General features: G+C 37.7%; 1 protein-coding gene across 4 annotated transcripts in view; it reads right to left on the reverse strand.

Moving 5' to 3' along the window:
* Positions 1-26121, reverse strand: part of SLC35D2 (solute carrier family 35 member D2) — a 63047-nt gene that overhangs the window by 30071 nt on the left and 6855 nt on the right. For all 4 annotated transcript variants that reach the window (XM_030293582.1, XM_030293586.1, XM_030293588.1 and 1 more), the window contains 7 exons: positions 25405-25438; positions 23313-23399; positions 18053-18120; positions 9956-10027; positions 8991-9059; positions 4249-4351; positions 2873-2965 (listed from right to left, as the gene is read on the reverse strand). In XM_030293582.1, the coding sequence (XP_030149442.1) occupies positions 2873-2965; positions 4249-4351; positions 8991-9059; positions 9956-10027; positions 18053-18120; positions 23313-23399; positions 25405-25438 (526 nt within the window). The remainder of the gene's footprint in view (positions 1-2872; positions 2966-4248; positions 4352-8990; positions 9060-9955; positions 10028-18052; positions 18121-23312; positions 23400-25404; positions 25439-26121) is intronic.

Consider the following 26121-nt stretch of genomic DNA (forward strand, 5'->3'; position numbering starts at 1 on the left):
AAGTGCTGCTTCCTTTAGACTTGCTATTGCTGTGCTCACTTCGGCAACACATATACTAGACTTGCTATTTCTCTAGCAGTATGGTGGAGCATGCATCTTTTTTATTTTGCATTTATGTGTTTTTTTTATCAGAAAAATAAATCCTATTATTTACCCTATTCATCAAATGCAATACACCCCATGTACTTTGAGCCTGGTGCAGCAATTCAAATGACTAAAAAAAGGTCACCCAAACAGTATTATCCAGGGGCACAAACTGTTGACAAGAGGAGCTGGCTTCATGGACTTGGACAATCAGAGACAGAGTCAAGGTGCTGTTACCAGGTTTGTTGACCGTGTAAGTCCAAGGTCCCAGAGTGAGTGAATCTCCATGCAGTAAGTCATACACATGAGTCTTAACCACAACCTCTGATCCTCTCCAGCCAACCAGGAAAAATGCTTCACCTAAGTACTTTTTCTATTAACAAGTTAATATTTTGCCCTAATTTATCAATCAATTTCTGCTATAATCAAACCAAACTTGGCAAACAAAATGCAATTTTATAGGCTAACACATCTAATTATATAAGTTCTCTTCTTTATTACATTCAGTTCACAATCTAAAATGGATTCACACATGGTTAAAAGTAACCAATTGGAAGAAGCTTACGATTCAATGGAACGAACACACAGCAGAACAATCTTACTAGTGAAAAATACATTATTTTTTTCCACAGGGTTTTAAAAATCACTGATTATAGTGAGTGTCCCATATCTTCTGGATCTCCTATCATACAATACTTTTAAATTAAAATAGAGTCAAATTTTTAACTTCGTGATTTTGTATCTTATCATTTTTACAGAAGGCCCTTTTAACAGTTATAAACACATTCTATTTTTTTCCAATTATAAGTTTCTTATAGATTTTTAAATAAATCTATATATTTAGCTCTGCTCCATCTGGAATTTCTGTGGAGAGTAATCACAGCTGGGGCTCTAAGGTACCTAGAGAAACTGTAGATTAGAAGCCTGGTCAAAAAAGAGACTAGATAGGGTACATATTGAGATAGTTCAGCACCAAAAACCAGGATAGGAGCATAACATTCTCCTAGAACACCACTACTTAATAAGTTAAAGTATACGTTAGGCCTCTTGTACTTTCTAAGATATAAGTGATAGGTTATGGTTTTTCATGCATGAAGGCAAGAAACACTTTTCATGTACAATAAGGTAACTAAGATTACAGTGGAGAATGGGTTCCAGAGTAAGACTGCCTGGATCAATCACCTGCTGTCCTTGGATGGTATTTAAACACCGTGCTCTAGATTCCTCATCTACAAGATGAATAGCAAACAGTCCCTTCTCCTCAGAAGGCTGCTGTGGAAAGCAGTGAAATCGTTCATGTACAGTGCTTTAAACAATGTCTAATAAGTCCTCAATAAATATTAGCTGCTATTATTTTTATTATTACCTGAGAAAGTATAATAATTCTGCAGGGATAATCGTTACAAGGAAGAGAAACTTCTGAGAGCCCATGTTACAAGTTATAAAGCAATGGTTTGGGTGTGGGAACATATATTCCTATCAAAACAATGTTATCAATTATTAACATAATACATCTAGTCAATTTAACTCATAAGGTACCTAAACTTCAGTTTCTGGTCTGTTTCCTTTTCTGGACAGGAACTGTACAAATGAAAAGTATAGCTTTGAGAAAGAATATGAAACCCTGACATCCACCCAGGAGCCCACAAGAGCCTGCAACCTTCTGGAAGTACTCAACCCCCTAAAAGGTGGGGGTTGGATGGGGGGAGATGGAATCAACTCAAACTGTTTGCACCACAGAAACATGCTGATTAGTAAACACAGAAATAACAGTCATGTGGCAGGTGATGGGTTACTGCACAAGGCCTCTCTGAACACCCCCCTCCCATCCCCACCCCTGTCGGTCCAGCAACAAAAGGGTGGCTGAGGGTTGGTTCTGTGGGTGGAGGCCAGACTGGACCATAATTTTGCCTAGCAAATCTTCTCATGTGAGCTTAAACATCTCCCTTAAGATACAGGCAAAATTCTTAGAAGAGGTGTAGCTGGCAACTTTCTGAAAAAGTAGGGCTTGGCAGGGGCTGACACACCTCAAGGTGGCTACTGGGGATGCTACTGGGTGAACATCACCCTTCCTGAATGACTGGTCTTCACTCCCTCCAGCTGGGCCCCCTCTGTTTCTACTCATCTACCATCTGATTTGTCTCTCATGTATGTGCAGCAGACAGGTGAGCAGGGCAGATACCAAAAGAACAACACGTTCTCAAAATTCAAATGTACATCCTGGAATATTTAGAGACAAAACCCCATGATATCTGGAATTTGCTTTAAAATATTCCAGAGGGGGGAAAAAATGAAAGCAGATGGGGACAGATGAAATAAGAACGACAAAACACCGAACAGTATTGACCCTGGGCGGTGGGTACAGGAGAGTTCATTTAATTATTCTCTGTACTTTGCATATGTTTCAAAATGTGCATTATGAAGGTAATAGATAAATAAATCCATTTTTAAAACTATCAAAATCCCCTTCTAAGTTAGTTTTCCTAGGATCCCCACATCAGCAAACAGGGATACGAAGGCTCAAACTCAGATTTTTACTGTTGTAGTTTTCCAAAATCTTCAAGTCCAGAATTCTTGTGACTACTTCTGCTGCTTCCCAGGTGTCTAAAGATAAACACCAAAGGAAGGATAGTGTCAGAGGTATTACTGGTGATGTCACACATCTCGATTCCATGTACCCTCCTGGTAATCCGACTTACCTTTACGCTTTACACTGCAGTACAAAAAGTTAACTATTAAGACTCTCAGAGTCTGCTCAGCAGGAATGTAATGACTGTCACCAGCTCACCTGCTGAAGGTCTCCAGTAGAGACACTGATGATAAGAGTTGGTATAATCATGAAGCAGGCATTGTAGAAAAGCACTCCATATTTGCCTAACTCCTACAAAAACAAAGAAAACACTGAATTTTAGAAACACAAAGCATCAAATTTCGAAGGCATTTATATAACTATGTATTCATGCAGAGTTAAAAATCTATTCTGACCAACTCTGTATTGGAATATTTTCAGTAAATTCCTAATGTAAAATGCTTCACCTCAAGCATATCATGATAGCAAAACAAACATTTGTTTTAAACAAAAATGGCAGATAAAATGGATGAATATGGATGGACTCTGAGGCCCACCCATCTCTCACATTCTAATTTTTTTTTTTTATCATTTTGTCTGCAAAATGAGAAATCTGGAACAAAATTAAGAACATTTAAAATGTTAATATAAACAGAACTCCTTAAAAACATCTGCTCTTTCTGGTAAGGAACAGCAGTGTTAAAATACAAGGTATCTCATTTTCTAATCTTGCATAAATTTACTTTTCATTAAAGTGGCTTCACTACTTCTCCACCATTTTTCATAAAGGGTGACACACTGTGACCCTCAAAAGGCAAAAAACCTGTTTTTGTAAAACTGCCACCAGTAAAAAAACAAAGGGCCCTGCAGAAAAAAACAGTGCAGATAAAGAGCAGCTCACAGAAATGAGTCTGTCCATCAAAGCAAACTCCCTCACTCAACACAAAGAACTTGGAACAAAGCAACATATGCCTGGCTCATCCTCTAGAGCTTCCGGAACAGCTGGGGTGGGGTAAGCGCTGTCCCCCCACCCCCACAGACGTGGAGGCGGCCACATGCAAGAAACGCCCATCTGCCCACCAGTCTCTGGGGAGACCGCTCAGTTACTGACCAGGAGAGGCAGTTCCTGCTGGGCAAGAACTTACAAATGATCCATTCCACAGATGATGAAACTGAGGTTTGGAGAAGTTTAAGGGTCCAAGTCACAACAACCAGTAAGCAGCATAACTTTTATATGTAACCCATACCTTCAGACTCTCAAACTGGAGTGGCTCTCAGAATAGCCCTGACTTTGCCTTGGTCACTGATGAGGATAGCAAAAAACACCTTTTAATTTTAATCTGCCTCTCAAAATAATCTCTTTATATATTCTGACTTTGCATCTAAAATAGTGTCTTATTTTCAACCAAAACTTTGTAAGGTAAGGGATAACAAGAACCCATACAAACAAGATAACTGAAAAGAAATTAGTGACTTATAAAGCATATCATGTAAATTAAATTATGTGCCAACTTTACAAATCCATTTTGTTTTTTCATGTAATTTCAGGGGCCAGAGGACAAAGCCTAAAAATCAAAGGAGTGAAGATCTGGTACCTTTGGGTCCATTTTCTGTTTGGTATAAACTCCATTTGCTGCTGTGAAGATATCATTCAGGAATACAAAAATATAGCCTTCCAAGTTAAAGGCAAGGTCAGAACTGGGAGGGAGAACACAAAAGGATGATTATTCAGAAACTCACAACTTGGCCTTCAAGCCTGCCTGTTTTATCTTGCCCTAATCAAATCCACTTGTGATGCTAGTAACCACTTTCTTTTCCTCTGGCATATTTCCCCCCTCTGTGGTTAATTCCTCTGCTTTGCCTCCAGACAAAACAAAACCAGGCCATCAGGTGGCTTCAATTTAATCATGAATGGCTTAAAACCAGAGCAACATTAACCACCTTCCTTTAACTGCAAAGCCCTTTCTTTCGCCAACTGATCAAATGGCGTAATAATCGGTGAGCTCTGCTTTTCTGAGGGGAATGATTTGTCCAACCCACCCAGTGGCTTTGCTTATTGTAATAAACAGGGCCATCTCCAGGGGAGATGCCCTGTGGGGACAGCTGGGCAGTGACTGGGGCAAGAGAGGTCGAAAGAGGAACTGACACCTCCATCTGGTGTCCCGCCGGTCACATCATCCACCAGCACGCCCCCACCCTGTTTGTCAAAAAGGCAAGGCATCGATCCATTCCTTCTCTGCAATACCTCTAAGGCTACCTTCTCCTCATTCTTTTGAACATCTTCTTTTCTACTTCCATTTTATATAAATAATACTGGTATAAAAATGTTCGGGGGCACACGGCACAGGGAGAGAAAGAACAGCTGAGCCATGATATGAGTCACCTACTACACTTGATCCTACAGACAGTACCAGACCCATGTCATAATTCATAAATACATATCATCAAGGAGGTTTCCTCTACCCTCTTAGGTTCAGTGACTGGAGCCTGCAAATTTAACTGACAGTAGCTTAACAAGAAAAAAGGAATACAACTTTTATAAAACATTTCACATGTATAGGAGTTCACAAAAAAGAAATGAATCTCAAATAAGTGGTTAGACTCTGGGGCTTATATATCATTTTAACAAAAAAAGACATTTGGATTCCAAGGAACAAATAAATTATGGAGAAAGGACTAGGAAATGCATGGGGAAAACCAATGGAAGATAAGCGTTACTGTAGTAAGGTTTATCTACACAGACTCATCTCGGTGCAGGTCCTCTGTCTCCAGTGAGAACTGCTCTCCTACTCCTGGTGCAGGAGAAGGGGGGCACATTCACAAAGGGAAATTTATGGTCTGCTTTTAGGCAGGAAAGGGGAAGATCGAGAACTCTTCCTACATCTGTTGGTTCTCAATTGCCTTCAGCTCAAAATAATGTTTGTGCCCAAGTGGCATATTTTAGAATGGCATATCCTGATCTCCTGCAACATAAAAATTTGTTTTAAAGAAAGATCATTTCTAACCAAAGAAAAAGAAATAGAGAGGCAAAAGTTGTGCCAAAATCTGAATGCAAACTAAACCAGATTTGCTTGAGGCTTCTGCTGGCATTATTAACTACAAATATATTTGTGAAAATGTAAATTAACTTTAGATCATCATAAATCAGAATTCTCTGGCTCAATCACACAAAAAATAAAATCTCTTAAAATAAGGGTCTTCCAAATCTCATGCCTACCCATATTTGGCTCCATGTTAAGAAGCGTCTGCTGTTCCACAAAATGGCAAAGAATCCAATGGATAAAAGAGCCAGGTTTCTAGAAGAGTGGAAAGGTGTTGCTCACTTCCTAGGAGAGCCCGAGGGAAATTCCCAGAGTTCTCAGATCTGCTCCGGGGGCCTCAAGTTTCCTAGCACCACTTGTTTAGGCCACTGGTAAAAGCACAGAAATTTGAAAAGAATTCATTTGCTTTAATAAATGAGAGCAAATTCATGGTTAACCCTTTAGTTGTCATTTACGGCTGTTTACAGACATGATATTTTAACTTTATCTGGCCATGTAACTTGCTTCAGCAAACAAAATGTAAGAGGAAGTAATGCATGGCATTTCCAGGAAAAAGCTTGAAGAGCTGGGGCACGATTCCCCACATGCCCTTTTCCCTCCCTTTGAGGCAGGGGTTCCATCAGCTTGGGTCCCTGAGTAGCTACAATGAGCTGAGCACCCGCAGAGCGTTAACTAATGTTGGTCTGAGTAAGTAGTGTGAGCAGAATATATTTGGTATGTTAATGTGGGAGCTGTTTGTTACAGCAGCATAAACTGGCTCATCTGAGTAAATCAGCTCTACAGTTATTTGCATTTAGACGAGGTGATTTGAATGAGCAGAGAGAAGGTTGGGGGTCACAGCTAGCCTGCAGCTAAGAACTGTGCTTGTCACCCACCTAGATAGTATCCATTCTGTGGGTGCTGAGGATGGGAAAGGTTGAGAAGTACTGTTCCAAGCTGGCTCTTGGGGGAAAGTTAGATGTTTTGGGAACACTACCCTTTGAGCTCATTAGAATATCACATGTGCTAATTATGAGCTGAATTTCTATTCACTGGGTCTGGAAATACGCCTCCGTATACACAGCATCTGAAGCACCATTCCTCACGAAAGCCTTACAGACATTTTTATAAACCATTTTTGTAAAAGTATACAATTGACTCTGAGTAGTTTCCAAATCAAGCTCTAAGAAACTTACAAAAAAGAGGCTGCCCAGGGGACACCTCAAAGCGCTATGGGAGGAGGCCACTTTCAACAGAGCACCTCCCTCTTTTAGCTACTTTGCTCCTATGATTATCTTGGAACAAAATCTTCACGACTACAACAGGCTCTAAGTGCTGCTGTTTCAAGTCCACATACCAGAGACCTAAAACAGTGCTGAAAGTAGAGGCCAGCTTGCAGAGGGGCTGAACTCAGCCACAGATAGGACTGGGGACAGGGATGTTACAGATGAAAATGTAAATAATAAACTTTGGTTAGGCAAGGGACTAACCACATTTATAATAATAAAAAAACAAAACAAATAAATTGCTAATATCTGTCACCATCTGGCATGATATATTTTCTAATCTGTTTCTTTTACTTATTGTCTGTCTCCACCAACTAGAATGGAAGCTCCGTGCAGGCAAGGTTTCTTGTCTGTTTTGTTAACAGCTGGACTCCCCAGCACCTAGAATGATGCCTAGTGTATAGTACACACTCAACATGTATTTGGTGAACTTGGCCACATGCTAGAGTAAACCCCAGTTTTCTATCTCATTTCATTCTCACAAAGACACTAGTAGGTGGGTCTGTTCTAACCTCCATTGCATAGTCGAAATAACTGGGGTGCGGGCAGGCTAAATCACTTGTCCTGGTTGTACAGCTAGTAAGCAAGGAGACTAGAATAAGAGAATATCCATGCCCTTATTTAATTTGCAATTAATGATCCAGAACTCTTCTTTCTCAATCAGTTAAGGAAACTAATTTAACTGAAATTCATCCACTCTGCATTCTTCCCTTCACTCAGGTAGGGTTTTTTTTTTCTATTCTTTACTGTACACATGAGTAAAACTGAGGCACAGAGAGGCTGAGAAACGGCTGACAAGGGGCTGGGCTAAGTTTTGGACCCAGGGAATATAACTGTACATATGCTTTAAGCACCAGGCTATAAAAGCCAGGAGTCTAGGGCACCTGGGTGGCTCAGTCAGTTAAGCATCTGACTTCGGCTCAGGTCATGATCTCACAGTGAGTTCGAGCCCTGCGTCGGGCTTCGTGCTGACAGCTCAGAGCCTGCAGCCTGCTTCAGATTCCGTGTCCCCCTTTCTCTCAGCCCCTCCCCTGCTTGCACTCTGTCTCTCTCTGTCTCTCAAAAATAAATAAACATTAAAAAAAAATCTATTTAAAAGCCAGGAGTCTGAGTGTCTGCTTTCAAATGCAAACTTGGAGTCCGAATTCCTGGTCTTACATATTAACAAATATGATACTATAATTGACCCTGAACAACACGGGTTTGAACTGTGCTGGTCCATTTATCCATGGATTTTTTTTTTCAATAAATACAGTACAATATTGTATTTGTATTTTGTATTTGTATTTGTAAATGTAAATGTATTTTCTCTTCCTTATGATTTTCTTAACATTTTTCTTTAGTTTGCTTTACTTTAGGAATACGGTATATGATACATATAACATACAAAATATGTGTTAATTGACTATGTTATCAGTAAGACTTCCAGTCAACAATAGGCTATTAGTAGTGAAGTTTTTAGGGAGTTGAAAGCTATACTTGGATTTTCCACGGAGGGAGGGGGAGTGGGAGGGAGTGCAGTTGGCACCCTTAATCCCTGTGTTGTTCAAGGGTCAACTTAGTCATGCACTGGTATTGGCTCCTGTCCCAGATATACAAATACATTTAATTAGAGTATCCCACCTGGGAAACAGACTGCTAAGGCATCACAGGTGATAAAACAAATCAGCATACAAGGGCTTTATAAAGCTGTTATTCTTGACCAAATGCCCAAGAACTTTTCAAGTAAATTTTTTGTACTGAAGACAAACATTCAGTAATAAAAGCAAGTAGTTTACTCCTTTTTATGAAAAAAAGCTGTATTCATATCTTCTAATGTTCCCTTTATACATTCTCAGAAATGTTCCAGCCAAGTTAGAACCCAGTCTGATTTTCACAGGAACACATGGGGAACCCACTAACATCAACAGACTTGTCTCCTGGCTGCTCAATTCAACTGCAGCCAGATGGAAAATGGAAAATGAGGGCGGGGTGGGGCCTATTGTCAAAGGCACAAAGAAGTTACTGAACAGAAGCAGTCCAGAGTCTTACCCAGCTGCTATGAAAGCACCAAGTATGATGGTAAAAACACTGACGATGATGTTCAAGGAATAGTGTTTCCTGGGATAAATAGATGGAAAGATGATAGAGAAGGAAAGAAAAAGGAAAAAATATAGATTATAATTCTTAAACTGAAAATACACATTGCTCACAGTTTTATAGCTAAAATCTAACGGACATCGCTTTACAGAGAGAAAGCCCTGTAAGTATCTGTAAGAGGATTAATAAATCAGACCAAATGTCTTTTTTAAACAGTTGTCTAATTTAATTATAAGTGTATTTCTCTGTTCTCATTAGAAAGATGCTGTGACAGAATGCAGAAGGGCCCCTGCCGACAGTTCTAGATGGTCTTACATCAAGCATCCAAAGACTAAGATAAAATTCAACATAGGACTTAGAACATTGGGCCATCATCCAAATTCCATTGCTAAATAATCTTCCTAAGCAAAATCAGGAACCACCTTTTCTGATACTGGCCTGAGTATCTTTATGAGAAATTTTTAAACTAACATTATAAAAATTAATTTATTCCTATGTTCTCTTGTAATCACTATATCAGAATGGATTTTCATGACTTCCTGCATTCCTATTCTATATGTACACATGGAGAATTTTTCCTCTGTATTCCTGTCAGGGTATATTCCAGCTGGCTCAGGAAACATACTTACATCTGTTTGGGGATTGTTGGGGTTTTTTTTAAAATAATTTTCTATTATAAACACATATTATTAGTCTACTATAAAATCAAAAGCAAAAAAAATCACTCATGTTCTTATGGAATCATGGAAACAGGAGACTGCTTTTAAATGAATAAACCATTTGTCCTTAAGTTATTGCTACTAGCAATTCAAATTGACTATTTGGAAAAACAATTAGATATTGAGAACTTGCTAAGCAAAAATAATATGGGATGAGGGGAAAGGACATGAGAGGAACAGAGGAAACACAAAAATCACCCAAGTATGATGGTTTCCAGGAGTAAAGTAAGTGGAATGGTAAATTTCCTGAGCACGGTGAACATCGGCAAACTGTCGGGAAAAGATTCAAGTATAGTAACATCAGACACCAAGTATTTTTTTCACATGCTTTACATTTTTAATTAAGCCCACTAACTTTCCAAATTAAATATAAGAAATTAACCTTAATTCTCACATATAACACCAATAAATCACATTAAATAATAGAAATGGAGATTTAGTAGTTTCATGCCACTTTTGCTTATTAGCAATTTTTTTCACTTGCTAGCAATTTTTAAAAATCATGTTATCCAACTACTGCAAACATTGTGCTAAAACTACAAAGACTATGCTAAAATACCGTATGCAGTATACACCAACACACCCTTTGGCAAATTAAGTTGGAATTATGTATCAACAGTCATTAAGTGCTAACCTTGGACCTAATGATTTCTTTTTGGGAAATTCAGCCCAAGGTAATAATACAAAAGAAAGAAAAAAACCAGGTGCACAAATGTGTTCATTACAACAGTGTCTTTGGAGAAAACATCAGAAACAACCTAAAAGTCATACAATAAGGGGCGCCTGGGTGGCTCAGTAAGTTAAGCATCTGACTTTGGATCAGGTCATGATATTGCGTTTGTGGGTTTGAGCCCTGCAGCAGGCTCTGTGCTGACAGCTCAGAGCCTGGAGCCTGCTTTGGATTCTGTGTCTCCCTTTCTCTCTGCCCCCTCCCCTGCTCACTCTCTGTCTCTCTCTGTCTCTTAAAATATAAAATAAAACGTCAAAAAAAAGTCACACCATAAGACAGTGATAAAATATATGATAAATCTATTTGAGGGAACATTACACATTAACTCTAGAATGTAAAACTTTATACCACTATTGTAAAATAAATATTAAATAAAACAAGGAGAATACATAACTATGTAGAAGCTACAACTGTAACATGACACATTGTACATATGGGGAAACACTGAAATCAATATTTAAAATAGTATGTTAGAAGATAAAGTTATGAGTTATTTTTTCCTCAAAACTTTATGTAATGAGGCTATATTCATTGCCTTTTAAAAATACTTAAGAACTTTCAGTGGGGCCTCAAAACTAAGAGATTCCAAAACACAGCTCAATGCACACCCAAAAAAACTGACTAGGCTGGAACAGCCAACCTCCACCTGCTTCCAGATGTCACCCTGAGAAGATGGTGACCTGGAGAAAGAAAGTCAGAACCACAGCCAGGACAGCAGTGACCATCTCCTCCGGACCAGACCTGTGGAGGGGTTCCATGTGATTAATGATGCCACAACCAGAGAACAAGTACAGAAAGAATTTTCAGGAACTTTATACCCACACTTAAAGATATCTTATGAGGGGTGCCTGGGTGGCTCAGTTGGTTAAGCGGCCGACTTCGGCTCAGGTCATGATTTCGTGGTCTGTGAGTTTGAGCCCCGTGTCGGGCTCTGTGCTGACAGCTCAGAGCCTGGAGCCTGTTTCAGATTCTGTGCCTCCCTCTCTCTGACCCTCCCCCGTTCATGCTCTGTCTCTCTCTGTCTCAAAAATAAATAAATGTTAAAAAAATATATATCTCTTATGAGACTGATTAGAACTGCCTTTTTCAAAGCAACCAAAAAGTCAATTAATTCCAAAAAGTATTTTTAATGATGCCTTTTAAAAGCAAGTAAGTTATACTTAATGATGAAAAACTGACTGTTTTCCCCTTAAGATCAGTAATAAGACCAGAATGTTTGCTCTCAACACTACATCAATTCAACATATACTTGGGATTCTAGAAGAGGCAATTAAACTGAAAAAAAAAAAAAAAAGGATACTGTTTAGAAAGCAAGAAATAAAGTTATCCCTATTTGCAAATGACATGTAAAGAAAATCCTAAGGAATCCACTAAAGAGTTATCATAATGAATAGTTAAGTAAGAGTGCAGGAAAAAAATTGCATATACAAAAATCAATTACATTTCTATATATATTGCAATGAGCAATCCAAAAAGGAAATTAAAACAATTCCATTAATGATAGCATCAAAAGAACAAAATTCTTAGGAATAAATTTAAGAAAATAAGTGTAAGACTTGTATACTAAAAACTACAAAATATTGTTAGAGGATTAAAGAAGCGTTAAGTGGAAAGATACTCCATGTTTCTGGATCAATAGGCTTAAAATTGTTAAACTATTGGAAATACTCCCAAATAGATCTATAGTTTCAACACAATCCTATCAAAATCTCAGTTGGCTTTTTTTCCCCCCAGAAATTAACAAGCTGATGTTAAAACTGATATGGTGAGGCATCTGGCTGGCTCAGACAGTACAGCATGAGATTCTTGATCTCAGGGTCGTGAGTTCAAGCCCCATACTGGGTATGGAGCCTACTTAAAATAAAGATTGGGGCACCTGAGTGGCTCACTCGGTTGAGTATCTGACTCTTGTTTTCAGTTCAGGTCATGATCCCAGGGTCGTGGGATTGAGCCCCACATTGGGCTCTGAGCTGAGCATGGAGCCTACTTAAGATTCTCTCCGGGTCCCTGTCCCTGTCCCTCTCTCTCTTTCTCCCCCACCCACCCCATGCCCCTTTCCCCAGCTTGCACTTTTTCTCTATCTAAAATTTAAAAAATCTATAAAAAATAAAGATTAAAAAATCAAAATATGGTCATGCAAGAAAGCTAAAACAAGAAAGCTAAACCAGAAAGCTAGAACAATCTTGAAAAAGAATAAAGTTGCTGGACCCAATGTCAAAACTTATTACAAAGGTACAGTAATTAGCACTATCTAGTTATTGATTATAGACATGTAATCAAAGGAATAGGATTAAGAATCTAGAAATAAATCCATACAATTATGGTCAATTCATTTTCAACAAGGGTTCCAAGACAATACAATGGGGAAAGGAAAGTCTTTTCAACAAATGGTGCTGGGACAACTGAATATGCATCCACATGCAAAAGAATGAATTTGAACCCCTTTCTCACACCACATACAAGAATTTATCACATAACATATCAAAGACCTAAATATGGGAGCTAAAATTATTAAAATTTTTAAAGAAAGCATAGGGATAAATCTTCATGACCTTGGATTAGGCAGTCTTCTTAGATATAATACCAAAAGTACAAGCAGCAAAAGAAAGACTTGATAAATTAGACTTCATCAAAATTTTCAACTTTTATAAATGGATAATCAGAAGGTGATATATACAAACAATAGAATATTGGGGCGCCTGGGTGGCGCAGTCGGTTAAGCGTCCGACTTCAGCCAGGTCACGATCTCGCGGTCGGTGAGTTCGAGCCCCGCGTCGGGCTCCGGGCTGATGGCTCAGAGCCTGGAGCCTGTTTCCAATTCTGTGTCTCCCTCTCTCTCTGCCCCTCCCCTGTTCATGCTCTGTCTCTCTCTGTCCCAAAAATAAATAAACGTTGAAAAAAAATTAAAAAAAAAAAAAAGAATATTATTTAGCCTTAAAAAAGTAATAGGGGTGCCTGGCTGGCACAGTTGGCAGAGCATGTGACTCATGATTTTGGGGTTGTGAGTTCAAGCCCCAGGGTGGATGTAGAGATAACTTTAAAAATAAAATCTTTTAAAAAGAGAATAAAATTCTTATACATGCTACAATATGAGTGAACCTTGAAACATTATACTAACTGAAATAAGCCGTAACTTAAAAAAAAAAATTGTATCATTTCACTTGTATGAAGTATCTGGAGTAGGCAAGTTAATTGAGACAGAATGTAATATAAAGGTTACCTGTGGCTGGAAGCATGAGAAAATTGGCAGTTATTTTTTAATGGGTACAGAGCTTCAGTTTAAGATGATGTTAAAGTTCAAGGAATAGATACTGAAGATGGTTGCTCAACATGCGAATATACTGAATGCCAATGAACCATATACTTAAAAATGGTTAAAATGGTAAATTTTATGTTACATATATTTTACCTTAATTGTTAATTAAATTTTTAAAAACCTAAAACTTTCGTGTTTCAAAGTATACCATTAAGAGAGTAAAAACACAACCTACAAAATAAGAGAAAACTTTGCAATCTTGTGTGTTAAGTGTTAAGGGACTTGTATATAAAATATATAAAGAGGACTTACAGCTTAATAATAAAAAGATGAATAACCATATTAAAAATACACAGAAGATCTGAATAGATATTTCTCTAAAATATATCTATATCTATATAGATAGATGGCCAATAAGCACATGAAAAGATGCTCAATACCATTAGTCATCAGAGAAATGGAATCAAAACCATGAGATACTACTTCACAACTACTAGAATAGCCATAATCAGAACAACAGACAATAACAAATTTGGCAAGAATGTAGAGAAGTTGCAGCCCTCTTACATGGCTGGTGGACTGTAAACTGGTATAGCTACTTTGAGAAATAGTTTGACGTTCCACAAAATGTTAAACAGAGAACTGCCATATGACCAGCAATCCTACTCCTAGACATAAATCCAATCAATGGCAATCCCATTCTTCAATGAAGTCATCCTTGTCTCCTTTCTTTCTCCCACACATGTTATTTATCAGGAAATTGTGTTGGCTGGTCCTTCACAATATATCCAGAACCTAGATTGTGGCCTGAACATAAGCTTTACCATTAAAAACAACCAGGGGAGGGGTGCCTGGGTGGCTCACATAGTTGAGCGTCCAACTTTTGATTTTTGCTCAGGTCATAATCCCAGGGTCATGGGATGGAGCCCTACATCAGGCCTGCTTAAGATTCTCTCTCTCTCCCCTGCCCCTCTCCCCTGCTCATGTGCTCTCTCTCTCCCTCCAAAATAAATAAAATAAAATAAAATAAAATAAAATAAAATAAAATAAAATAAAATAAAAATAAACAGGGGATCCTTGGAGAATGGCAGGAAAAGTTCAAGATAAGCCTGGGACATCATGTGCCAGAAAGCAAGGAACTAACCAGAGCACTGGGGACCTAGAACATAAAAGCCAAATCATAGGGGCTCCCATTGGCCTGAGATGGGATAATGTGAGCATCAAAAGAATTATTTATATAATTAACTAAAAACATCAAGTAAATGAAATAGATCAGTAGAATATACTAGAGCACCCAGAAATAAACCCACACAAGTATAGTCAACTGACCTTTGACAAAGGAGCAACCATAATTTAATGGAGAATGGATGGTCTTTTCAACAAATCATGCTAAAACAACTAGACATCTACATGCAAAAAACGGAATGCAGACAGACCCTAAACCTTTCACAAATAAACTCAAAATAGACCATATGCTTAAATGTAAAATGCAACCTATCAAACTCCTGGAAGATAGCACAGGACAAAATGTAGGTGATGGGGTACAGCAATGAGTTGTTTTTTTTTTTATCTTTAAAGAAATTTTTTAATGTTTTATTTTATTTTTGAGAGTGGGGGGAGAGAGGGAGAGTGGGGGAGGAACAGAGACAGAGGGAGACAGAATCCCAAGCAGGCTCCAGACCGCAAGCTGTCAGCACAAAGCCCAACATGGGGCTCTAACCCACGCACCATGAGATCATGACCTGAGCCAAAGTTGGACACTTAACCAACTCAGCCACCAGGCACCCCTAAGATTTTATTAAGTAATCTCTACACCCAACATGGGATTCAAACTTACAACCCCAAGATCAAAGTCATATGCTCCACCAACTGAGCCAGCCAGACACCCCTCAACAATGAGTTTTTAAATACAACACCAAAAGCATGAACCATGAGAGAAAAAAATGATATGGAACTTCATTAAAATTTAAAACTTCTCTGAAAGACAACACTAAGAGAACAAAAAGACAAAACTACAGACTGAAAGAAAATACTTGCAAAACACAGATCTGACAAAAGACTTCTATCAAGTAAATGGAAATTCATGAGTTTATAATGATTATAGTAAAAAACAAAAACAAACAAGCAAAAACTCTCACTGGTCACCATTGAAGGTGACAGGACACTAATTTATTATACTGAACATATATAAATAAAGCTTATGTCCTGCCTTTCTTGTGTGAAATGGTGAAAGTTTGTATTTATTAAAGAAGTTTACATAATACATGAAGACAGGGTGATCTGCAACTTGTAATGAAATAATGGATCTAGAAAGTCATCATCAATGAATCTAAAACCATTAGGTGAAAGACTGATGGGAGTGCCTGGGTGGCTCAGTCAGTTAGGCATCTGACTTCAGCTCAGGTCATGATCTCACGGTTTATGAATTTGAACCCCATGTCGGGCTCTGTGCTGACAGTCAGAGCCAGAAGCCGTCTTTGGATCTGTGTCTCCCTCTCTCTCTGCCCCTCCCTCACTCATTCTCATTCTGTCTCTCTCTCTCTCTCAAAAATGAATAAAACATTAAAAACGGAAGGAAGGAAGGAAGGAAGGAAGGAAGGAAGGAAGGAAGGAAGGAAGGAAGGAAGGAAGGAAGGAAGGAGAAGAAAGAGAAAGAAAGAAAGAAAGAAAGAAAGAAAGAAAGAAAGAAAGAAAGAAAGAGGGAGGAAGGAAGAAAGAAAGAAAGAGACAGACTGGCTGGCTGACTGACTGACGGGGCACTTTCTAATGAAGGGACCAGACTGACCCCTTAAAATCATTAAAAGGGGAATCAATCAATGTAATATCATTATAAGTAGGTCACTTGAGGAAATCTTTATGGGTGTTAGATACTGCAGTGATAGATTTCACAGACTTATACACAGGCCAAAACTTATCATTTGTGCATTATAATTATGTACAGTTTATTTTATACCAATTATACCTCAAAAAGGGGTTTTTTAAAAAAGTGGGCTAGGGGTACCTGGGTGGCTCAGTCGGTTAACAGTCCAAAGCTATGATCTCACAGTTCATGGGATCAAGCCCCATGTGCTTGGTATTCTCTCTCTCCCTCTCCCTCTGTCCCTCCTCTGCTCGTGCTCTCTCTCAAAATAAAGAAAATAAACATTTTTTTAAGAAGTGGGCTAAAACATTATGTGCCCCATGATGCAATAGAAAGAACCCAACTTCACCAATAAACTGATCTTGTCTGAAAAACTGAACCTAATATGATCAAAGCAGTAGAACCAGCTACCAGTTTACGGAAAATATGAGGCACAGCAGAACACATTACATGACACCACGTGAACAATCTTTCTTCCTCCTTACTCTCATTTTCTGGTTAACTCTCTTCTCCTAGAAACCCCACGGCACTTGAGAAGCCCTCTTCTCCAAATGCATGTAGGGAAGTGTTTAAGAACACTTGTAATAAAGATGTTTCTAACATTGCTACCTTGAGAACAGTGTTGTATCAATGAATGGAAGTTATACTCATTCTTCAATGCATGTAGAGCCTTTCAGAACATCTATAATAAGTATGCTTCTAAAATCACTTTTAAAAAAAAAAAGAAGAGGGGCACCTGGGTGGCTCAGTCGGTTAAGCGTTCAACTCCTGATCTCAGCTCAGGTCTTGAGTTCAAGCCCCTCATTGGGCTCTACACTGGGGGTGAAGCCTACTTTTAAAACAGAAGAGGATGAAGAAGGTGGGGAGGGGAGGAGGGGGAGGGAAAAGGGAAGAGGGGGGAGAAAGAGGGGTGGGGGAAGGAAGAGGAAGAAGAAGGAAGCAAAGCCTTCATCTGTGAAGTGGAGACCCCCGATGCAAGGAGTGAGCAGCTGTCAGTGTTAACCGAAACCATTCCCCACAGCTGCAGGTGAACTCACTCAGAGACAAGCCAATAAGATCCATGGTAACACAGCAATAGCACCTAACTCCGGAAGCTTTAATGCAAATTTGATACAATTAAGGAAAACCGTCCCAATCCCAGAAAGAAACAAAACAACAAAAAAAAACTAAAATGTATAACTAAAACCAGTATTTCACATTTTATTTTCCACAACTACAATCTGTCCTTTCCAAATAAGAGGAAAGATGAGGGGTCTACTTTCTGTTGTCAGTTTTATATGTCCTTCTTCTGGTCTACCTTCCATCTGTCCCCTTTTTACTCTCACTATACAAATAGGGCTTTCCTCAATCTCATGTAATATTTTGAAAAAATCAAACTTGGTCTTTGTATTATACCATTAGAAACAATCGAGTGAAGAACCTCCCATCAACCATTCCCCTGCACCATACCTTAATTTACTTGTGCTTGATAATCCACTTATGTGGTTTCCAACATAGAGGAGAGGCAGAGGAAACAGCTTCCATGAAAAAAAAAAAAAAAGAATATTTGATTAGAACTCCAATAATGATTTTCCTTCATATATATAGATGGTGACACTCACTCCCCATCAGTAAGCAAATCATTTCCCTGTAACAACTGTGAATTTTCCACAATCTAAAACACACCACAGGGTGCCTGGGTGGCTTAGTCAGTTAAGCGTCTGCGTTCAGCTCAGGTCATGATCTCACAGTTCGTGAATTCGAGCCCCACGAGCCCCACATCAGGCTCTCTGCTATCCAAGCAGAGCCCGCTTCATACCCTCTGTCCCCGTCTCTTTCTGCCCCTCCCCTGCTTGCTCACACACACACACACTCTCTCTCTCTCTCAAAAATAAATAAAGTAAAAACTGTAAATAAATAAAACACACCACTGGAATGTCACAAGGTTGGTGACCCTTTCAAAAAGTTGTGTCTACCACCCACATTACTTTGGAGTTACTTTATTTGTTTTCAAGGTCTAGAATGATTACATATCTACCAAGGTTAAACAACATACCAGTAGTACTTGAATTAGGTTTACTGAGCTCTGACCTCCTGAATTATTTTTTCAAGAGAAATACTGTTCAGAACATACTGAAGAAACATCAAAAGACCTACTCTTCCATAAATGAAAAAAAATATATATCCTTTCATAAGGTTACACACTGAGAACTTTTTGACTGATATACAATCCACAGCTATCAAGGGGAGTCCAACATTTTTTTCCCACTAAAAAGACATTAAGTGTGCAATTCAGATAAGACATCCTTTGAAGGATTTTGAAATACTAAGTGTCATTTACCCCCCCAAAATTAGAAAACGTTATTATCAGGAGATTTGCTCAAGAAAGAAGAAAGAAAGAGAGGGCCTCGCATCCAAGACCTTCCCCTTCATTCACAACATTCTGGTTGACAGCCTACAACTGGCTAAACAATAAAACTTCTGGGATATTACAACTTTAGAGGTTCTTAGGTATTGAAAAGAATCAGTTGCCCTCCTTTCCATGTATAATTCAAAATAAAAACAATACTGACTTCTAGTTCCTGGTAATGGTGAGCTAGATTATCTGTGTTAATCTCCCTGCTGAAAACAATTAAAAATGCTAGGTAAAATAACTTAAAACCTTTATAAAAGCATGAAATATGTGGGAGATAGTGAGTCTCCAAGCCAAAAACTAAAGCAAGAACAGAAACCCAGAAACAATGGAAGGCAGAGGGCAGCAGAACTGCATCATCTTCAAGGGTCTGTCAGATTAGAATGCTACCCCCCAACAAGAATGTCTTTTGAAAGCAAAGGAAAAATATGCAGTCTTTTTCAGACAAAAAAAAAAAAAAAAACTAAGGGAATTTAAGCAAACTATTAGCAAAGGAAATTCTAAAGGAGGTAATTTAATCAGGAGGAAAGTAGAAAGTGTGGGATGCAAAAAGGAGGGAAAAGCAAAGGGAGCAGTAAATATGTGGGTAAATATAAATAAACATTGATGGGTTTTTTTGTTTTTTTGTTTTTAATTTTTTTTTCAACGTTTTTTATTTATTTTTGGGACAGAGAGAGACAGAGCATGAACGGGGGAGGGGGAGAGAGAGAGGGAGACACAGAATCGGAAACAGGCTCCAGGCTCTGAGCCATCAGCCCAGAGCCTGGCGCGGGGCTCGAACTCACGGACCGCGAGATCATGACCTGGCTGAAGTCGGACGCTTAACCGACTGCGCCACCCAGGCGCCCCTGATGGGTTTTTTTTTTAAGAAAATAAATATATATTGTGAGATTTACATAAAGTTATTCAAGTACCTGTTGAAAACAGCACATTAAATTGGGAGGAGGGGTAAATGTGTAAAAGTCCTTACACTGTTGAAGGGGAAGATACACTTATTTTTTTTTAAGTTTATTTCTTTCTTGTGAGAGAAAGAGAGAGAGCATGAGCAAGGGAGGGGCAGAGAGAAAGGGAGACAGAGAATCCCAAGCAGGCTTGGTGCTGTCAGGAAAGAGCCCAAAGTGGGCTCAATTTCACAAACCATGAGATCATGACCTGAGCTGAAATCAAGATTTGGACACTTACTGACTGAGCCACCCAGGAGCATGAGGGGGAAGATACACTTATTAATTAACTTTACAATTTGATAAGTTAGGTATGCCTGCTGTAGTTTCCAGGTACACTAAAAGAACTGAAACAGAAGTCCACCTCATATATAGTTGATCCTTGGACAATGTGAAGCTTAGGGATGCCAACACCCTACACAGTCAAAAATCCATGTATAGCTTTTGATTTCCCCAAAACCTAACTGCTAATAGCCTACTGTTGACTGGCAGTCTTAGTAATAACATAAACAGGCACTCATATTTTGTATGTTACATGTGTTATATACTACATTCTTACATAAAGTAAGCTAGAGAAAAGAAAATGTTAAGATCATAAGAGAAAACACATTTACAACCCTGTACTGTATTCATCCAAAAAAAAAAAAAAGAAAAAGAAATCCACATATGATGAACCTATGCAGTTGAAATCCATGTTGTTTCAGGGTGAGCTGTGATTAAACACTTTACCTGGAAGATTTAACTAAAGTTTTAGGCACCTAACGATATGGCCTCAAAATAAATTAAAACAAAAAACCTGACATCAATACCAAGAGAAATAGACAAATCCATAATCAGAGATGATGGCTACAATAATATTTTCTATTTCACATGCTCTTAAAATGTGACTTTACCACTTTCTTCCATCCAGAGGTATGATCTAGGTCCCTTCCTCTTAAAACTGCATGGGATTGTTTCAATTAATAATGTACAGATGAAATGCTACTATGTGACCTTTGAGGCTAGGTCATAAAAAGCAAGGCAGTTTTGCCCTGCTTGCTGGAACACTCACCCTTGAAGAATTCAGCACCATGTGACCACTTTGACTCCCCTGAGCCTGCCATTTTGTAAGGAAGCCCAAATGAGCCTATAGGAGTGACCACACAGAGAGGCCTAAGATTATAGGAAGAGAGGTTTGTGACCAGCTCCCAGCTGCACTAACCAGAAACCCCATCGTTGTTTCCACTCTGCTACTGTCTGTCCAAAACTATATGGAAGCCTTAAGCCAGAACTACCCAGTTGACACTGTCCTGAATTCCTGAACCACAGTTACTGTGAGAAATAACACAATGATTATTGTTTTGAGTCACAAGTTATGCAGCAAATGACAACTGGAATAGGCATATAAGGTATCTACAAAAAGCCTACAACAAACAACACACTAAACGGTGAAATGCCAAAAGCTTGCCCTTGGAGATCAGCCAGTATTACCACTTATACCAAATTGTACTGAGGGTCCTATACGATACAGTAACAGAAGTAAAAGAATAAAAGTTAGAATGTTGGAAAGAATGAAGCAAAACTGTCATTTGTTGTAGATGACCTGATCGTGAATGTAGAAAAATCTAAAGGAAACCACAAATAAATTATGATTAATATTCTATAATTTTTCAAATATAAAAACAGTATATAAATGCACTATAAAAACATATCCATCTAATTTTCCAAATTATATATACATATATAAATATAGTCATTTATAATATATAAATGAGTAAACATCAACTATATATAAAAAGTATATTATTAAATATATATAAATAAGTAAAGATTAAATTATTAAATATATATTTATACATAAATATATAAATAAGTAAACATTAAATATATATATACATTTTGAGAGTGAGCAGGGAGGGTGAGAGAGAGAGAGAGAGAGAGAGAGAGAGAGAGAGAGAGAGAGAGAATCCCAAGCAGGCTCCATGCCCAACATGGAGCCCCCACATGGGGCTTGATCTCATGAACCATGAGATCACGACCTGAGCCGAAATCAAGAGCTGGACGCTTAACTGACTGAGCCACCCAGGTGCCCCCCAAATAATATATTTTTTAAAGATATATGCAATAGCAAAAACTCAAAAAAATGTTCACAACAGTATTCTCTTTACAGAACACTCAAGAATAGTACGAGTTCAGCAAAACATAATTCAGGGACACATATTAGAATAATTACAAAGAAAGTAAGAAAATTATTACGAAAGTCAAAATAGTGGGTAAGGAGGATTCTGTGATCCCATCTCATGATCTAGGTAATGATTACATGCGTTATTAGTCATTCAAGTATACGTTCATGTATGATGCCTTTTCCCTACATATAGATCATATTTCACAGTGCTTAAAGTGTTTTAAAACTATAGCATATCATAAACTAAGTGTAAGCAAGGCCAACGATATTCTGATTGTTCCTATGATGATTGGGTTAATAGCCTTCGTTATACTTCAATATTTTGTTTTTCTCTTTTTGTGGATGTCCCTGATGCTTAGTCAGACTGATGATTAATCTAGTGACAGATGCCAGCATCTTTCCAGGGCTTAGAGACATGGTAGTGAACAAGCCAGGAGAGGTTCTCACTCTCAAGGAACTGACAGCCTGATTTAACTTCCCTAAATCCAAAAATGTCATCAAAATACAGTTAATACTACCTGTTGTATAGGACTGCTCTAAGAATTAAATGGTTGACTTAAAGCAACTGTTTATTGAGCCAGCAACTGTTTAAAAAAGGTAGTTCTGTTCCTCATTCCCAGGAAGGTAAGGCAGGTTTTATGTTTCTAGTTCCACCACAGAAAAACCCATGTATTTCTATGTGCATCAAATTATATTCTTCATTCTACTCACAGCTTTTATCAATCCAGGCAAAAAATGAAAACTTAAAATAGGATCAGAAAAGTAGGGCCTGTGAGCCAAATCTGGCCCATCTTTTGTCTATGTAAATAAAGTTTCATTAGAAGACAATGACAGCAATTTATTTATCTATCATGGTACAGTGGCAGAGCTGAATAATTGCAACAGAGATGGTCTGGCCCACAAAGCCTAAATATTTACTATCTGCTTTTTTACCAAAAAAGCCTACCAAATCCTAATGCTATAGGGCTTTGCCATTTCAGAAGACACATAGTATTATTTAGTGTCAGTTGCTAAGCACACACTTTGACTATTATTACATTATGTTAATGAACAACTGAATGAATGATATAAAATCTCTGTTAAGAAGTTTCTACCCAGTGTAAGCAGGAAGCACAGTGTGTATGGAAACCGACATGCATTCCAAGATCAATTTGTAATTCTATAGTATTTTCATATCTTTCACCATAGTTATTTGTACTCGTCATCACATACCTTCACGGGAATTTTCTTGTCAAAATCAGGGAAGTGAATTATTTTATTTAGTTTGGACACATACAGTATCATTATGGTAGCTGCCATCTAAAAAAAAGGGAAGGAGAAACTTCAGCAAAATATCTGGAAAGACTGAGATACAAAGACACCTTCAGAAGAAAATACATTCATCAAAAAGAATACATTATCCAAAAAAAATCCATTTTCTAGGTTCCAAAAAATAACTATTTCTTGGAATATCAAAATTGTTTTTCTTGCCAATGTATGAATTCTATCAGAACTATAGGCAAAAAATGTTAAGATCAAATAGACTCACACACATATATGCATATTATCTCAAGGGGTTCAGAGAAAGAAATGGTGTCCCCAAAACTGGCCAGAGTAACCACAGTTGGTGAGGCCAGTCCTTGATCCTGGACCATACTTCCCATGTACTGAACATATGGACACCTTTCCACATAAAGTGAGTCTAGGGGTACTGCAAGGGGGCAAACTCCACACTAACACACTTTTTGTAAAGTCTCATATTCCTATAACACAGAAGACAAATTAAGAGAAAAACAATTTTAAAAGGGATTTACTTTTCTCTTCAATCTTAGCCGGTACTGCAAAAATGTCTCATTCAAATCCTACTCATCTAGAGTACAAGTATATTAGAAATACTCCAGATTATTATGAAATAAAAAATTTTAATATCATCTTCCTATGCAAATTTTAGAACTTACTCAATTGTTTCCATATTATTATGAAAAAATTTAAGACATCCTTCAACATGATTATCCCTAAACCCTGAGCCTAATGAGTTTACAAATGTAATACTTATGATAGATCGTAACATAAGGCCATCTTGAATTATAATTATAGTTTGTATTTATAACTGATCTTATAATTCTTACAGAAATATACTAACATTTATTTAAAATATTCTGTAACTCAGACTTTTAAACGAGGTCTGCTGCCCTCTTCCCCCACAAATTGTGTATCAGAAAGGCTTTATTTTGAGCACAAGCCAGTGAATTTTTATTTGCCTTGGGGATTACTAAGGGCACATTATCACATATTCACTGATCTTTTAGAGTACTTTTTTCTACATTTTTCACACTGAAACATTAAGATGATGTATTTTTGGCATTAAGGAAATATATTATTATATTTTTTATTCCTAAAATGATATTGCAAAGAGTACCTTATCAGCAAAACATTTAACCAGAATAATGTTTAATCATATAAATGACATCCTTCTCAAGATTCACAATTAAAAATTTAATTAACAGACACAATTTTCACAATTTTATGTTTTTCTCCCTATAAATTAAAGCAAAACCAACCAAACAAAAAAAAAAAAAGGTGCCTTTGGTGCCTGTTACCACTTGCCTACTGGAAATCACCAGCATATGATCAAGATAGTAAACAAGCCACAAATAAATATTAATGGGAAATTTCAGAAGCAGCTAAATGGGGTTAGTCTGAAAGCTTATCCAATCTTGTGTTTATACTTGAGAACAAAAATCACAAACTGAAGGAAACAAAATGCAAACATGTTTAGTTAGGCCCACAGAGAGTTTTGTAAAAATCTGAATGTGTTGCTAGCATTTGCAAATTTGATGTAAAAATTCAAAATCCCTGCTACTCTTGGAAAACGTCCAGAGGTGTTAAAATAAGGGCATAGTGAACCCAATCTCATCTCCTGAGTCCTCTCCTCTCAGCACAGTGGCTTAAACTGAGTCCCAAATGCACACTTCAACTTTGGCAACTATATCCTTGTCCCACTCCAGCCTCCAATTTATTCATTTGTTCCCCACCAGGCCTTGAGGCTTTCAGTGTTCTGGCCCTTGCTTTAAAGGGTAATTCAATTCAATTAAGAAAGCTGAAACAAGTAATTGCTTTTTCCTACAAATACAACTGTTCCTAAATTATAGAAAGACTTAAAATGTGTGTCAATATTTTATGCTCTTTCACCAAAAGTACCATGATCCTCTGGCCCTCTGTCAGCTGAATAAATTTGTAAACCTCAGTCTTAAACAAAAGCACTTAAAATTTCATTGTGTATAATGACAACTAATTAAGTGGTTAATTTTTCATTTTCACTTACCTGTCCAATTCCAAGAAAAATTGGTGATGGGAAACTATAAAAAACACAGAATAACAATTTTAGCAACTGATAAAAATTTGCAGTCTATAATATGTAATGGCAGGAGTTATTTAAAAATCTTAGACTTTTTTTTCATTCTTAGACCATTAAAACTTAACATAAAATTCATTGACTTTTCATTTGTTCATTTCTTTTCATTTTTAAACTGATTGTTGCAGGAGCGCCTAGGTGGCGCAGTCGGTTAAGCGTCCGACTTCAGCCAGGTCACAATCTCGTGGTCCGTGAGTTCGAGCCCCGCGTCGGGCTCTGGGCTGATGGCTCAGAGCCTGGAGCCTGTTTCTGATTCTGTGTCTCCCTCTCTCTCTCTGCCCCTTGCCCGTTCATGCTCTGTCTCTCTCTGTCCCAAAAATAAGTAAACGTTGAAAAAAAAAATTTTTAATAAACTGATTGTTGCTAAACTTGGCAATTTTCTATTGCCCCTTGTCTGTCATCATATTAACAGATAACATGACTATGTATATAGAAAGCCAAAATAATCTGGGGATAAATTATTAGAATAATTTTTAGCAAGGTCACTGGCTACAAGATGAATATATGAAAAAAACATCATTTATATATCTACATGCCAGAAGAAACAAAGTGAAAATTTTAAAGAGATCATTTATAATAGCACTAAAAGCACATCAAATAATACTAACTGTATATTTTATGATATTA

Source organism: Lynx canadensis, chromosome D4 (genome assembly GCF_007474595.2).
Source record: "Lynx canadensis isolate LIC74 chromosome D4, mLynCan4.pri.v2, whole genome shotgun sequence".
NCBI classification, from domain to species: domain Eukaryota; kingdom Metazoa; phylum Chordata; class Mammalia; order Carnivora; family Felidae; genus Lynx; species Lynx canadensis.